Raw genomic sequence first — 15,398 nt, forward strand, 5'->3', positions numbered from 1 at the left:
GGGAGAAGTATCACCCAGAAGGAAAGCAAAAGAGGTGAGAAATTACTGAGAAACTGAAAAGATAGTTTTCTTCTTCTGTATAAATTGTTCTTTATATCTGAAAAGTCTAGGTACATAGAAGAACTGCAGTGCTTATTCAGACAAAATTATTCCAAAAAGTTAACAGAAATATTTAACTAAAGAATGAAGGGTTAAAATAATAATATGTACAAAGAATAATGCATTGATTTATATAACAAGTTCTAGATTTCTCTTTATAGGTGACTAATGTATAGCCTGTGTTTAGAGAAATTTTAGTCATAGACAAAACGTTCTTGTCTTGCGTTTTTGACCAAACTCTACAAAAGAGGCAGAAAATAACAGATCAGATTCTTAAATATAAATTAGCATAACTTCAACAAAGGTGAGTATTCAATGTAATTTATCCAGCTCAGGTGGTGAACACTACTATCTCACTTGCAGCTGTATTTAATGCGTAATTTCCAAGTGTGCAAAAATACTCTTCAGGTTTTAGAACTAATCAATATTTTCTTCAAATCTAGTGAAACATACAAATGTCTCTTGGAAGGTTTGAAAGATAATTCAGCTCAGTGGAAGAAATTTAAAATAATTTTCTTAAATACTGAAAATTATAACATGTTTTCATACATAGCCTGAATTATTGATGACTTTTATCACTTGCCACCAAACCTCAGAAATATGTAACAGCAGGCTAAGTGTTTGGTTATAAGCAAATAGGAAGGGAGAACGTGTCTTAGTATTTCTGTGTGCATCTTTGCTGAGCATTTTTATTTGATCATATATGTAGTATTTTTAATGCAGTCCTTCCTTTTAATGTTATGGGTTCTCCTAGAAATAAAAGATGTAAACAAAGACTTCTCTCCATACAGGAAAAAGAGCTGAAGAACAATGCTGAGGTTTGCTATCACCATCCTTGTTGTGATAACATCATCCTCTTGCCAAAAATATGGATGTCTGGAGGGGGACACCCAAAAACTGAAGCCAGGTCCTGAGCCAAATATGCAAGAGTGCTCTCTCTACTCTAAATGTAAGTGTGGTTTAATTTTTTCCAAATATGGTCAAGAAGTACAGCATTGTACACACTAATTGTTTTGGCATTTCCCCTAATTTCTCAAAAATATATAAGATGCAGTATACATTGTATTTGAAAAGCCTCATTCATTGGCATTTTGCTGCATGCAAACCAAGAGTAAGATTCTGGGTCTTAACTAAGTCAGCTGTAAAACTCTCATTGACTTCATTTATTTTCTTATCAAAATTCTGATGCAGTTTGCCTTTCTTGTAGTTCCATCTGCTTAAAAATGTTTACAGCAAAGATTATTTTGGTTTACTGTAAATAAGTATAAGAGTCAATTGTAGCAGACTCCAAATGGGAAAATTTGAAATCAAAATTCTATTGTAAGCAAAGTGCAGTACTTATTAAAATTCTTCAACTTTTTTTTTTTTTTTATGTTTGGTAGTTTTCAAAGTTAGCATCCCTCGGGATGTGGCATCTGGCAGAACACTGGGAAAATTCTTGGGACTGTCTGGGCACAACTTGACAAAGCACTGTTAATGCCAGTCCCCCTCACCTGGCATTTGCACTGCAGCATCCAAAATCGTTAGAGCTTGAGTACATCTTCTAGTTACTACTAAGAGACTTTATCACACTGTGGTTCAAACCAGATTCATCTTACATTTTGTGTCTTCCAAATACAGTGTGAAAAAGGAACGCTTTATGCAAGACCTTTGTTTTACTCCCAACAGCTTCCTGTTGCTATGCAGACTTCACAGAGCAATTGGCTCATTCCCCGGTAATTAAAGTAAGCGACAGCTACTGGAACAGATGTGGGCAGCTCAGTAAATCGTAAGTCAGCTTTGATGTTTTCTGTGTCCTGCTTCCCCTGATCTGGGCTGGAGCAGCCACCAGATGCTGATGGACATTAGGTTACCCTAGAGATTATGTCACTCAGCCTAGTTCCCCATCACCTTTTCTCTATACCTGACCAACCTCTGACTCTTCTTCTCCTCTCACACAAACCCACAAACCCCTAAGTCTACACAATTTCTGCCATTTTTTCAAGACAGGGTTATGTTTTTTCAAATTTGCTTTCAGTATAGAACCAGATCTTGCAATGCAAACCAGTCATAAACCCAGTAGGTGACAACCACCCTGCATGTCTGTAGCTCTCCAACCATGACCCACCAGTGAGAGTGATCTGTAATGAATAGAGACCAGGCTTTTTCCTTTGTTTAGAAAGCACATCAACTAGATTACTAAATCTCACCAAGAAAAAAAGCACAGGAGTACAGAAATGAAAAGGCTGAAAATTTAGAATAAAAATTCTTGTAGTCCTGTGGGTTTTGTAACCATGAAAAATGTCTCCTTAATTAAGATTTTTAGTACCCTGTTAGATGTTAAAGCTGTGAAACATGGCAAGTTATAGAAATAAAGGGATGAAAGTACAAAACAATTAAGCAAAAACAGATGTGAAAAAGTAACAGCTCTTGCCTGCCCCTCCCAGGAGAGCATCACAGTATGTGATTTTAAGTAAATTCAGCTGGGCTGTGGGAAAAATCTAAAGATTAGTGAAACCATGAGGCTACAGCACAGACAAAGCTTTATACTATAGTTTTAAACTACATTTTATTATTGCCTGGAATCGTTGTTGCCAGGAAAACTCAAGGCCTCAAAAGTTTACAGAAAGCTTACACAAATAGGGCTGAAATATGCATGGAAACATTTGTGCTGTAGCTGGCTGTGGTAATTGCACGGTCAGAGCCTGTACACAATGCCAGAGGAATGAGTTTCAAACTTAGGCATTAACAGGGCCAAAGGATGCTTTTCTGTGTTTTTCTCCTAATCCGTGGTATTGCATCCACATCAAAGCAGGCCTAGAAAACTGAGGCTGTAGCCTTGATGCTCAGAAACAGGCTTATTTGTGGCTTTTCTCATCCACTACAGCTGTGAAGATTTCACAAAGAAAATCGAGTGCTTTTACCGGTGTTCTCCATATGCTGCTTACTGGATCCACCCCAATGACTCTGCTGCTATCCAGGCTGTTCCATTGTGTCAAAGCTTTTGTGATGACTGGTAGGTTCAGCTTTTTAATCAAAGTATTTTTGTTTCGTTTTAATATGCCCATGATTCAGTGGTGTTAAATCACCTTTTCTCTTGTTCTGCTTCTGAATTTCTTGTTTATTGTCTCTGCTTTTCTTTCTGCTAAGCTACTGCCCTCAAAATAATAATGCCACAGGGTGTGAATGCAGGATGAGTTTAGTGACTTGGGGACAGCACTGGCCTGCTCTGGGGGAGGATGCAGCGCAGTGGCACCGTGACAGAGGAGCTCCTGCCACACTGACAGGCACTGGCAGCAGCAAGAGCCTGCCCACCCTTCAAAAAGTCCATATCTGTGAAGTATCATTTATGCAATTAGCATTTTCAACCTAAATACTTGATCATGATATGATACATTTGTTTTGCATGTATAAAATGCACTACAAAATCAGGAAAGACATCAACTCATGTGGGATTTCAATGAATTATTGTTACAAATTAGCTTCATTCCTTAATTTTTCACCCTTGACCTTATCCCTTCTATCATCGCACTCTCTGAAATCTCTTCTAAAATCCTGAATATCAGAGACAATTGCAGCCAACTAATGCTAAAATTATTAATAGCAATGAGCAGCATAATAATATTGAATTTTGTTTCCCAAAACACAGCATCAGAGAATCACATTATGTTTTGAGTGCAAGGCACATGGTAGTGTGCAACCCAGCACCCATCTGCCCTTAGTGTTGGGGCAGGAGAATTATATTCATGTAGGGTACTGAGATTTTTCCACTGGTACTTATCCAGCATATATCTCTCCCTCCCTCTCTCTCTCCTTTCCCTCCCTGTTTTGAGATGTTGGATCTTAAAAACATCACCATGGGACACATAAACTCAGTCAGCACCTTATGAATGTTGGGCCCAGTCACTGGAGGAACTTGTCTGGACATGTGTGTGAAGCACAAACACCCCAGGCTCTCTTCACACTATAGGATTATAAGTGCTAGCTTTCCATGAAAGTAATGGACTGTGAATGTCTGGATCCCTTAGGCCACTCTGAAAATCATGGAAACCCATTTCGATACTCCTAAAATTTTATAAAAAAACTTTTCTTAAAAGTATAGAAAATACAGAACACAATAGGGTTCTCTTGGGCTGCTCTCTGCCCTGCTTCCCTAGGGCTTACACAACTTGAATATTATTGACATGTGGATCCATTTCCATTCCCTCCAAGGGCAAAATCATGTATGCAGTGCAGAATTTTGGTAGGATTTGTCTTCAAATATGTCTCTATTGCTTTGTGCCAGTGAAGGAAACAAGAAGCATAGCTTGGATTTATAATGGAAGTGAGTGAGGCTGATGTATTTCTTAGCTTTCCTAGAGGTTTCTCTAGCAATGAATTTTATTTTTGTGTCAGGAAACTACATGTGCCTCAGGAACAGATTTGTCACGTGCAGTCTTCCTTGCTAAGTTTTTTGTAATCTTCTAAACTGAATCCAGATTATTGACCTCCTTGAAGACAAAGACTGAGACCTTGAATTTCCCTCAGTGCTCTGAATCTTGAAGCTCAGAACAAATTACCAAATATTGCATTTGGGTGTTAAAGCACTGGCATTGCCAGTGAGCTCTAGAAGAGATCTAATGGGCAAAATGATAGAATACCATTATCTAAAACAAATGTGTCCCAAAATAAGTAGCATGAAAAGTCTTTACTAAACTGTTATATCAAGTAAAAGTGTAAAGATAAAAGAAAATGTCTGCTGTAAGTTTAGTTTGCATCTATTAACAAGTTTAAGCCAGCTTTATTGCATATGAGGTTTATACCAAAGTGTAGATCATTGTAGGTCATGCAGGTCAATATTACATTGCAAAATCCTCAGTGTTCCCTGGGCACTTCCAGAGCCTGCAGATTAACAGTACTTTTAACAGTGGGGTGATTGAGAGCTGCTGCCCAGGAAGACTGACCCTTTTCCAGTACAGAGTCTCCTGGCAGAGAGAGGATCTGCTCTAAACAAGTCCTCAGCAATGATCTATGGCTCCTGTTGGCGTCACAGATGCCTGGCCTGAATCAAAAATGTACTGATGGCCCATTACCCTGCATGCTGGTCTGTGTGCCTGCCTAATGCCAGTGTCAAACCCATTCCCTCACTCTCCTTAAGGCCTCAGGCTAGAAAAGAGCCTGGACAGAATTCCCACTCTTTCTGGTGATTTAAAGTAACATTTTTTCATGTTCTATTCACTGGAGGCCCTTTAGCATGCCATAGCACTGCTGGTGATGTGACCTACTTTCTCTACATACTGTGAGTCTGCCTGCTGCATACTGTATGTCTTTGTGGCCAGAAATGTGCAGAGTATTCTGAATGAGCAGTGACTTAATTTAAAAGAAATCCATCTGAGTAGCTTGGGGCCTTCCTTTTCTTTCTATTGTTTTAGGATTCCTTGCTCTCACTAGTCCTTAAACTATTGCTTTTGAAAGAGCCCAATGTACAAGTCACTTTCTCATTCACCTGTGAAAGGGCTCTGTGTCCTGTAAAAGGGAAAGAGCTAATTAGAAAAAAATACAGTGGAAAAGGCTTAAAAATATTCTGATCATTATACATAGGGAACTAATATGGTCAGGGAGGGTCTTTTAAGTATTTATGTTTCTCACATTTAGTTAATGTTCTAATAAACAACTTGTGGGTTTCTGGACTGCAGAAATTAGACTTTTCACAAACCATGACTTTTCATAAACTTGACTTCATAATTACTTCCATTGGGATAAAAAAAATTCCTAACAATGGAATTATGCCTTGTCACCTGCTTATAGAAAAAACCATAGTCAGGTAATAATAGTGATTAGGAAACATTTTATCTTGACAAGTCAATAAATAATGGTGAATAAAAATATAAACACTTTATTAATATATTTTATTCATATTCCTGAGGAAACCAGATGCATACCATGAATGTTAATTTCTCAAATTTTAGCCTCTATTTCCAGCAGAGCCCCTACCTCTGACAGCAGATTCAGGGATGAACCCATTGAGAGTACATGTCTTCTGACCCTGAGCTGCTTACTTCAGGCCCTGGTTACCTTCCATCTGTTATTGCTCTTTCTCCCTCCAAAAAGCCCAGAAAACCAGTGTGAAGATAGTGCAGATATGCATCTTCTGACCTTTCTGCCTTTGCAAATCTACTGCAATGTCCATTTCTCGTGACCACATGACAACCCACGTATTTCATTTAAAAATGTAAGGCTGCAGCCCTCGTGATATCAAAACAGTTTTGAAACATGACCCTGAAGATTGAAAATGACAAACAGAAAATCTATCCAAAGGCACTAATTATGAATACCATGCTAAACACGAACTTTCTGGAAGCTGTGCCTCATTATTTTGGCACTCTCAGTTACTGGTATGAATAGTCCTACAAGCCAATGAGACTAAATTAAGAAGATGTTAACTGATTTCCAGAAAGTAAAGTCCTTAAGTAAAGTCCTTAAAAAACATAAGAGCCAAAAGGTGCAGCATAAAAGAGAAGTGGAAGGGAGGAAATGATGTAGGATAATGGTAAGTGATGAGATCTCTCATCACATCGACCAGCCAGAACTCTATTCATTCCAGGCCATTTATAGGTTTTTTTCTACATTACCACTTACAAATTAAAAATAATTTAAAATTTAAGATTTTAGACCTATGCTCTAGAGGACTCTTATCTTTCCTTCTCTTTTTAACTTCTTTGAAAATGTCATTCTGAGGCTGACAGCCTATTAGTTTATATTATTTTGGTTTTTGTGGAATTTCCTTATTTCAGTGCACATTCCTCATAGCAACTCCCCTGCCTGGCAAACATCATTCTTCTTGTCCCATGTTAATTCATAAATACAAACTTTCCCCACATCTCCTTCAAGTGACAGCTCACCCTTAGCACACCTATGCTCTGTTACGATACTGAACAGCAGCATTCATGAAACTCTCTCTCTCCCTCCCAGGATTTCCTCCACTCAGAAGCATCAGATAAACAAGCAGAAAACACCCACAACATGAGCCCTTTGCTAAGTCTGTCAGTATAAAAGGTAGTGAGTGAACTGTTTAGCTTTCATGGGAATTTAGGTTTTCCTGGGCAGCTCAGAGTTTATGAACATGTCAAGCTGAGATAATGTGCACATTGCTTGAAGATCTGTTGCTAAGCTGCACTGTAATCACACCATGTTACTAACAAAGCCCCTGGACATCTCTTTGAGTTGAATCTGAGTCCAATGAAAGATGTGAGAGAAGTAACTTTATCTTCCACACTAATCTCTATGAAGGTATGAAGCCTGCAAAGATGATTCCATATGTGTTCGTAACTGGCTGACAGACTGGGAGTGGGATAAAAATGGAGAAAACCACTGTAAGGATACATGTATTCCATACCGTGAGGTAAGAAAACCTGATCAACTGAAGCAGAAACTATGGCATTAGGAGTTCTGGGGTTTTTTCCCTGAATATATGGGAATAAAATGCAATCAGTGAATTATTTTTACTTCAGCAGTTTCAAGCCATTACTACATCAGACTTTTCAAGTACACAAATTTTCAAACATGCATTTTTATGTACGGCACTCACTGTAGGTAGATACACATTTAATTAATCACTCTTTATTCCAATTAGGAAACAAAAGTCCAAGAAACACAGATATTTTAACCCAGTGGGATTTAGAAAGTAAAAGATAAATGAACTTTGTTCATGCAGAAACACTAAGATGCAATTCATATGGTTGCTTACACAATATGGAGCTCTACACATCTCTGTCTTTTTTAATTGGAATGTGAATTCCCCAACCAATGAGGAATTTTTGAAGTTTTCTTGCCTATTGGGTATCTTTGCCCTTTTCTCTATTTTACCTTGTCCTTCTCCAACCCATTTTTCTGAGAATGTTTAATGGTTGGGATAACTAATTTTTATGAGCAAAAGTGTATCAAATCAGAGCTGACAAGACTTACAGGTGTAAGGATGCCTGGAACCTGGTCTACAGACTTTTCCAGAGTCAGGTAGGATTTTTCTAGTGACTCAAGTAAATTTAGCATCAGAGGGATATAATACAGTTCAAAAGTGTATTTGAATATTTTTAACAGTTGAACTTCACTGAGTCCATGAAAGACTGCCCAAATTGAAGAAGTAAACAAAATTTAGGTGAAGCTCTTAGGGACTGGTAGTAAGGCTTGCAGATTCACTATTTTGAATTCAATTCAAGTGCATGTACTTCCAGAAGTCAGTTCAGCAACTGATATAAGTGGAAAACACAGCCCAGTTCATGCTGGATTGCTGTCTGCCTTGCAAAAGTGACACTAATCAGCAGACTCAGGAAGGTGGCCAAAAACAAATGGGCTGTGGAAACTTACAGTTTAGTTTCCCAGATGTGCTAAATCATCAGTAGTTCCAGATGAAGCAAAAAACAAAATTATAATCTCCATAAATAATCTGCAGTCTCTGTTCAAGTTGTCCCCGTTTCAGAGATAGGAGTTTTCAACCTTGAGTTCCCTTGCACTTATTTCTTAAAGAAAATATACTATCTGCAGGGAAAAACATGCAGCAAATTCCAAGGCCTTATCACTTGAAGCCAGGCACAGCCTATTCCTTAACTAAATAGAACCACACCCTAAACTACCCATGTTTTTCACCACAAATGGGCTTGCATGGTAAATAATCATAAGGATTAAATTTCTGCAGAGAAATTAAAAAACATACATTTCCCATATGAAGATTACATGATATACAAACACTAGACTGCCTTGGTTTGGACTCAACTCATGGAAGGGCTCTCACACGTCAGAGCAGTGTAGACAGTTCCTTTTTTCACACAGAGGAGCAATCAGCAGCCCTACCTGTGATGTATGCAAGTGGTTCTAAGGCCCATTTGGGACAACTGCTGAATAAAGAACAAAGGCTGAATATTAAGGATGCACAACTGACCATGGCCAGTTTCAGCCTTGTCATTATTCTCCTAGCTGGGTGCTCCCCAAGCAGTGTTAATGCACAGGCTAGGACATTTTCCAAGAAGCTAAAGAGTCAGAATCCTTTGCAGAAATTTAGGAATATGCTGGGGAAACAGGATATGTGCTCCATGTATTTGCTGCAGCATTCTGATTATCCTGTGATCTTAAAGCAGAATTAAGAGGAAGGTAAAAATTATCAATTTAGCTAGTAGAAAAGTACAAACACATTACAGAACCTGTGGGACACAAGTATAGGGTGAATACAGGTCTCTTGCATAAAGACCTAAACAAACCCATGTGACAGGCTTTAATACTTTCTGGGATGATTAGCTAAAAGCAGGTAGAAATTCAGAACTGCACAGGAGCTGGGAGAAAATATCTAATGCTACTTAAAATCACAGGAATAGTAGGAAAGAAAGAGCTAAGATCTGCCTGCCCTGAGAACACAAGGAAAGAACTAGATGGAGGAGCTTTCCTTTTCTGACTGTGCTCCCAGTGCATCATCCAACCTCCATAATCCTTCTCCAGCACCTGCAGCATCCATGATGCAAGCCCTGGCTGGAGATGGTATTGGCTGAAAAGCTGGTTTACAGACTACAGAGTCTTTGGGGCTATTTGAAATGGACTTTGTACTATTCATAAAGGGTCGTTTTTTAAGGCAAAAGACAACATAATTTTTTGCACATAGGGACACAGGGAAGAAGTTGCTAATTTCTTCAGATAAACTCAAGCTGAGCAGGCAGAACGTTGTCACAATGTGAGCTCAGCAAACAAGCAGTATCTTTGTTGTGTGGTTGACAGGTCCTATGACACAGGACTTACAAAATGCAATAGTAGCAAGAACAGAACAGTTTCACTTGATAAGGGTACAAGAAGCTGCAATTCGCAGTTTTTTGAGCCAGAAAGGCCATTGCCCCACTGGAAAAAGCACCTTGGAAGCTTGACAAAAACTTACTTTCTTCAAGCAGTTGTTAAATTATGTCTCCTTTCTTTGCCTGCAAGGTCCTGCCCGGCCATGAAGTACATTGCAGCAGGCACAATGAGATCCCTCGGAGCTGTGACTCCACTCGGCTGTCTCTGGCCTGTAAATAAAAAGATTCCTGTATTCAAAGCACTATCTGGCACTTTCAGCACTACTCAGATTTCAAGGCATGTCAGAGTGTCCTGACATGCTACAAGTTGTAAAAGCTCTCGCCCACAGCTTTAACTGTCAGCCCCAGAGAGCTGCTGGGCTGTCAGCCCCAGGGTGGAAACAAAGGGCAGCTGTTGATCCCTGCATTTTGTGTAACCACTTGCTCTCAAAACAGGCAAATTACTTTTGCCAGTTGTGGGACTGGGTAACATTTTCAGACATCTCAGAAGAGATGAAGCATAGCACACAACAAGACAGTAAATTACTCCAGACAGTGTTTTTATATCCTGGTGCAAATTTTTAAAAAGTGATAAATGTTGATCGATTTGATACAAACTGCTGTTAATTCAATTCTATGTAAATGTAATTGAGGCATTTCTTATTTGACACACAGATATACGCAAATGGGACTGACATGTGCCAGAGTATGTGGGGGGAGTCATTTAAGGTGAGCGAATCCTCCTGCCTCTGCTTGCAAATGAACAAGAAGGACTCGATTGCAATCAAGTATCTCCTCTCCAAAAGCTCAGAGGAAAGCTCCAGCAGCAGCAGCAGCAGTAGTGAGGAGCGTGCCTGCCAAAATAAACTCCTGAAGTTCGAGAAACTAAAGAAAAAGGAAGGTGAACAGACAAGATAAATGCTAGTGGATGTATGTCAGCACAAGAGAAATCGTGGTGGCGGCTGGGCTTGGGGCATCATGCCAGCCTGCTTTATCCCTTCCTTTCTAGAACATAATAAATCAATGGCTGGTTCTATTAGTCTTTCTCTGATGTTTTTGCATCTGCATCACAAAGCTCCAGACAGGCTAGCACAGGTGTAATCTTGTGACTTGAACTGAGCAGCTACAAGCCTGAAGGAAACATCCAGGGGTTGACTTTCAAAGAGAAGAGGCACAGGCAGCCCCTGCTGACTTAAGGTGGAACAGTGAGAACCAGAGACCTCTGGAAGGTCATGCCTGCCAGTAATGCACCAAATCTTCAACCTAAACACTTCATTAGCACAGGCACACAGCACTCCTGTCACGAGTTACTCTGTGCCTGGGTCTGCTCAGATAAAGAAGAAATCTTCAGGCAGAAATAGGTCAGGGAGCCTGGCTACTGACCACTGAAAATGTATTTATTTTGAATCTTGAAAACAGGGCTTTATAGTGTACCACATAAATCCCTGGATCCAAATATTGTCAGTACACAGCATACACAGTCTGTTGCACAGGACTTTTACCTTAAGCAAAAGCAGTGGAAAAGTCTCCTACAACAGTGAAATTATTCCCACTGAATTATTCCAAACATAATAATCTCTGAGAAACCAAAGTGTCAGGGACAGCTCCAGTCAAGTCTCTCCCATCAGTAATTCTGTTTCCCAGCATCACTGGACTAGTTACAGTCAAACTAAAAATCTGCACCAGTCCCAGAGGGATTTTTAAGGTAAAAATTAAGGAAATCCTGCTTTCAGTTATGCATCCATACTTCCTCGGACATCGCTGCTGAGTGGACAGGTCTGTGCCATTCTGTACAGCCTTTTGCAAGGCCATCACCACAGAAAATATGAGAAGGGTTGAATTTGGGGGTCACATTATCAAATTGTGAAAATCAGCATCATCTTGGTGCTTCCAAAGGATCTGGTTGCCTTACAGCATTTAAGGATCTGTTCCACAGTTAAAACAATGACTTGGCATATCCTCTGTAACTGGGAGAATCTTAAAAATCTAACACACTTTCTTCACTGAGCTGTTTATTTATTGGAATGGTTTCACACAGCTGCAAAAGTAATGCTAAACCCATTAGGTCATGCTCTGCTTCCAACCAGCTTCTCAGTACACTTAACAATGGACTAATTCCTAACAGCACTGAATTGTTTTCAGAATGATACTTTGCCACATCTGTATTTTGTGCTAACTCAATTTGTCAGTTCTACTGTTAGAAAAGAAAGAACAAGAATTTAGCCTTCTGTAAAGCTCTGATAGTCCTCTTCTCCCCCTATTTCACTAACTCTGTTCTTTCCTGTCCTTTATTGCACCTCAATCAGAGCAGAAATTTTCCTGCGTTTTATTTTGCTATGCTCAAAATTCAAGAATTAATTATCCCCCTCGCTGCCTTAACACCAAATTTTTCTGTATCACCATGGGCGAACATTTTCTTCATGTTTTTTGTTAAGCATAGCACAACTGTTTCTGCCTGTGTCTCTGCTCTTTTTCTTCCCATCTTTGCTCTGACTAAATTACTCTTGAAACGACTCTCAACAAACAACTCCTCCATGCTTAGTTTCAGGATGACCCATAAGACTGATTATTGCATGCTTTTGAAGAACATTGGGTCCTACAGCAAGATAAAGGACCAAGAAAGATTGTTCTGCTCCTATTCATAACTTTCCCACTGACTCATGATGCACCCTAAGTAAACCATTTAACTCTTTTGTGACCCAAATAATTTTGCAGAGCTACCATATTTCCTCTAGGTCATCTCTCTTCTAGGACAAAAATTCAAGAACTTCTCAGTTGTCCCTATGGGACAGTTTTCCACTCTACAGCTCCCTGGTCCCAGTGGTGTGAACAGTGATCTTAGCTCTCAGGTTCATTGCTTTGCACACACTTGTGTTACAAAAATTTCACATCAATATGCCAATCTTCTTAAGCCACTGTTGCTCTGTCTAGTTGCTTTATATACACGGTAATTTACACCCTAAACAACCTATGTGACACTCAGAAATGCTATCAGTGGATATTTTACATTTACAGAAAGACTAGGATAACTCAGGTAAAGCAAAATGAAAAACAACACAAATGGCTAAAAAACAGATCACAGCAATACACAGTGAAATTAGCCAGGGAAAAGAAAGATCCAAGTTACTGGTGGCTGCAGACATCCCCAGCTAATGCTGCCTGATTAGGTAGGTGCCTCTATGCATCACAGCCCAAAAGCATGTCCTGCCTCTGGAGCCACACTGGCCCAGACCAATGAAATGCCTTCATATTTAGTGACACTAGACTTCACTAAGATCTTTACTAAAATGTCACAATGGTAGTCAAATGCTTTGGGAAATAGGTTGGGAAATAATTCCTACACCAATCTGAGGAAACAGATTTAAAACTCTTATCAATAAATTAAACTGGACTTATCAACAAGACAGTGTTGATAAAAATTAAAATTATTGCCAATTATTGACTTATTTACAACTTTTGTACTGTTGGTTGGCCCAACTACTTGGGCCTGGTGTCATGTTAACCAGCTAAGCTGGGTCATCCTGATTGCTCTGTTTATTTAATGTTCTTCCCTTAAACATTGGCAGAATGTGAATCTTCTGAAATTTCACTGACAGGCCAAGGTTTCTTGCAAAAGAGGCCCCTCATGACAGATCTGTTAGAGTTCTTTAGTATATGTTATCTTAGTCTACTGTTTTAAAATTATGAATATGATTTATGATGATGAACCTCATCCTTAATTACTTGCAGACTGAAAAGAATTCCATCATACTTCTGTAATACAAAAGCTTCATCCAGCACATATTTCAATACTCAGTATTATCAACAAAACTTGCCCACTGTTCCCTGTGCCATTGCAAGGCTTTCTTCCTCAGGCCAAAATTTCCTGTTGTACCTTTAGAGTTCTCATTCTATTTTTATGGTTCATAAATCTCCACAGATATTGATTTCCATAGAGTCTTCCTTTTTAAAAAATAATAAACATCAGTAATTATGGCATTTTCAACTTCTGTTGCATTTTTCATGTGCAGGTTTCACTCAAAACATTTTATAAATATTCATTAATCTTCAAAATGTACCTGAGAGGAAAATAAGTAGTGAGAAGCAAACTGTATAATGGGAGAGAGTCAAAAGGAGACTTATCTGATCACTGCAAGTATTGCAGAACTAGGACTAGCACAGACAAGTTCTGTTGCAGTCTTTTCACATTGTAAATGGAGCTGCACTTTGTAAGATAAACCTCAGAAAATGTTATTATTTTAAATTATCAAGCAAAAGTTATTATGCAAAAATTATAGAATCATAGATTTGTTCAGGTTTGAAAAGACCTTTAAGATCACTGAGTCTGATGCTCCAGGTTTTTATGACATAAAATAGTGCAAAAAGCCTGAGCATCCAAAAACCAAAACAAATTATTAAACCATAGATTTCCATGGACCTTGAAGGATAATGAAATTATACAAAAATAATCATTGCACTATATAAGACAAATAATGTCAAACAGGCTAATTTGCCTTGCTGAGAGACAACCAGCCCAAAGAGAAAGATATAGATGAGATTTGGCTTTTTAAGGTTTTTATAACATTTGATATAACATTCTGATAAGCAACTGGAGAAAATCAAAGTGCAAATGAAATCACCATAATACTTGCTTAAAAATTCACTAAAAGTTTACTATGAGTATGTTGTTGTTAAACTCAGATCTTCTGTTAGAAATCCCTAAGGATCTGTTCTGATCCAGTCAACCCTTATGTTTTCCTAAACCATGAAGAAGAGATTTTGCAAGCACTTTGAAGGGCAAGATTAGAATAAAAATTATCTTTCCATCCAAAGAACTAGACCAAGCCTCCAAAGCTGAAATTCTAAAAAGAGAGATGAAAAATGCTTGCGCTGAGGAAAGGTAAATCATTGGAAAAAATTATCCAGGAAAATACATGGCAAAGGAACAGCAGAGCTGCCAAGGAGCTGGGATGCATAGCAGCAACCTATGCCATTTACAGCTGAAATGTTACACTGTGGAAGAAGGTTTAATCTTTTAAGGCTTCAGTGTGTGTAGAGCCCTGGAAGTCCTGACTCACCAAGCAAGCAGATGCAGGACCTACAGACATCCTACTAACAGTTACTCAGAGCTGGTGACGTATCTCACATTCCACTGAGGGCTGCTTCTGGAATGACCCCACTGCATCACACAGGCTCTGGAATGTGGTGGGTATCAGGCAGAGTTTAACTCTATCCATCTTCTCAATGAAATCAGCTCATGAGCTCTGTCAACACCAGTGCAATATCTTCTAGGAGAACAAACATGCTCTTGGTGTATATCTAATGACTTTATAATTTAAAAGGAATGAAATTAGCTGAATTCATGCACATTTTCTGGTTATTTTCCTTCCTTTTTTTCCTGTTCCAAGGGTTTGCATAACTTGGAGTTATTTTAAAAAATGCCACATGCTTCAGACAGCTCATGTCTATTGTATGTTTGCTCTACTTTATTATCCAAGAAAACACTGAGATTTAGACAAGAGTTAAGTAAAGAGTCCAAAAAGCATTAGGGTT

The 15,398-nt window shown here is 38.8% G+C and overlaps 1 protein-coding gene across 1 annotated transcript; it reads left to right on the plus strand.

The window, feature by feature from the left end:
* On the plus strand, positions 1 to 10,905 carry LOC115906438 (riboflavin-binding protein-like). The gene is made up of 6 exons (XM_030953598.1): positions 1 to 34; positions 891 to 1,048; positions 1,768 to 1,867; positions 2,966 to 3,094; positions 7,348 to 7,459; positions 10,542 to 10,905. The coding sequence occupies exons 2-6, from the start codon at positions 910 to 912 to the stop codon at positions 10,782 to 10,784; spliced, it is 723 nt and encodes a 240-aa protein (XP_030809458.1). The 5' UTR covers positions 1 to 34; positions 891 to 909; the 3' UTR covers positions 10,785 to 10,905.
* Positions 10,906 to 15,398: the final 4,493 nt, after the last annotated feature.

The sequence above is a fragment of the Camarhynchus parvulus genome, chromosome 8 (genome assembly GCF_901933205.1).
Source record: "Camarhynchus parvulus chromosome 8, STF_HiC, whole genome shotgun sequence".
Lineage (NCBI taxonomy): Eukaryota > Metazoa > Chordata > Aves > Passeriformes > Thraupidae > Camarhynchus > Camarhynchus parvulus.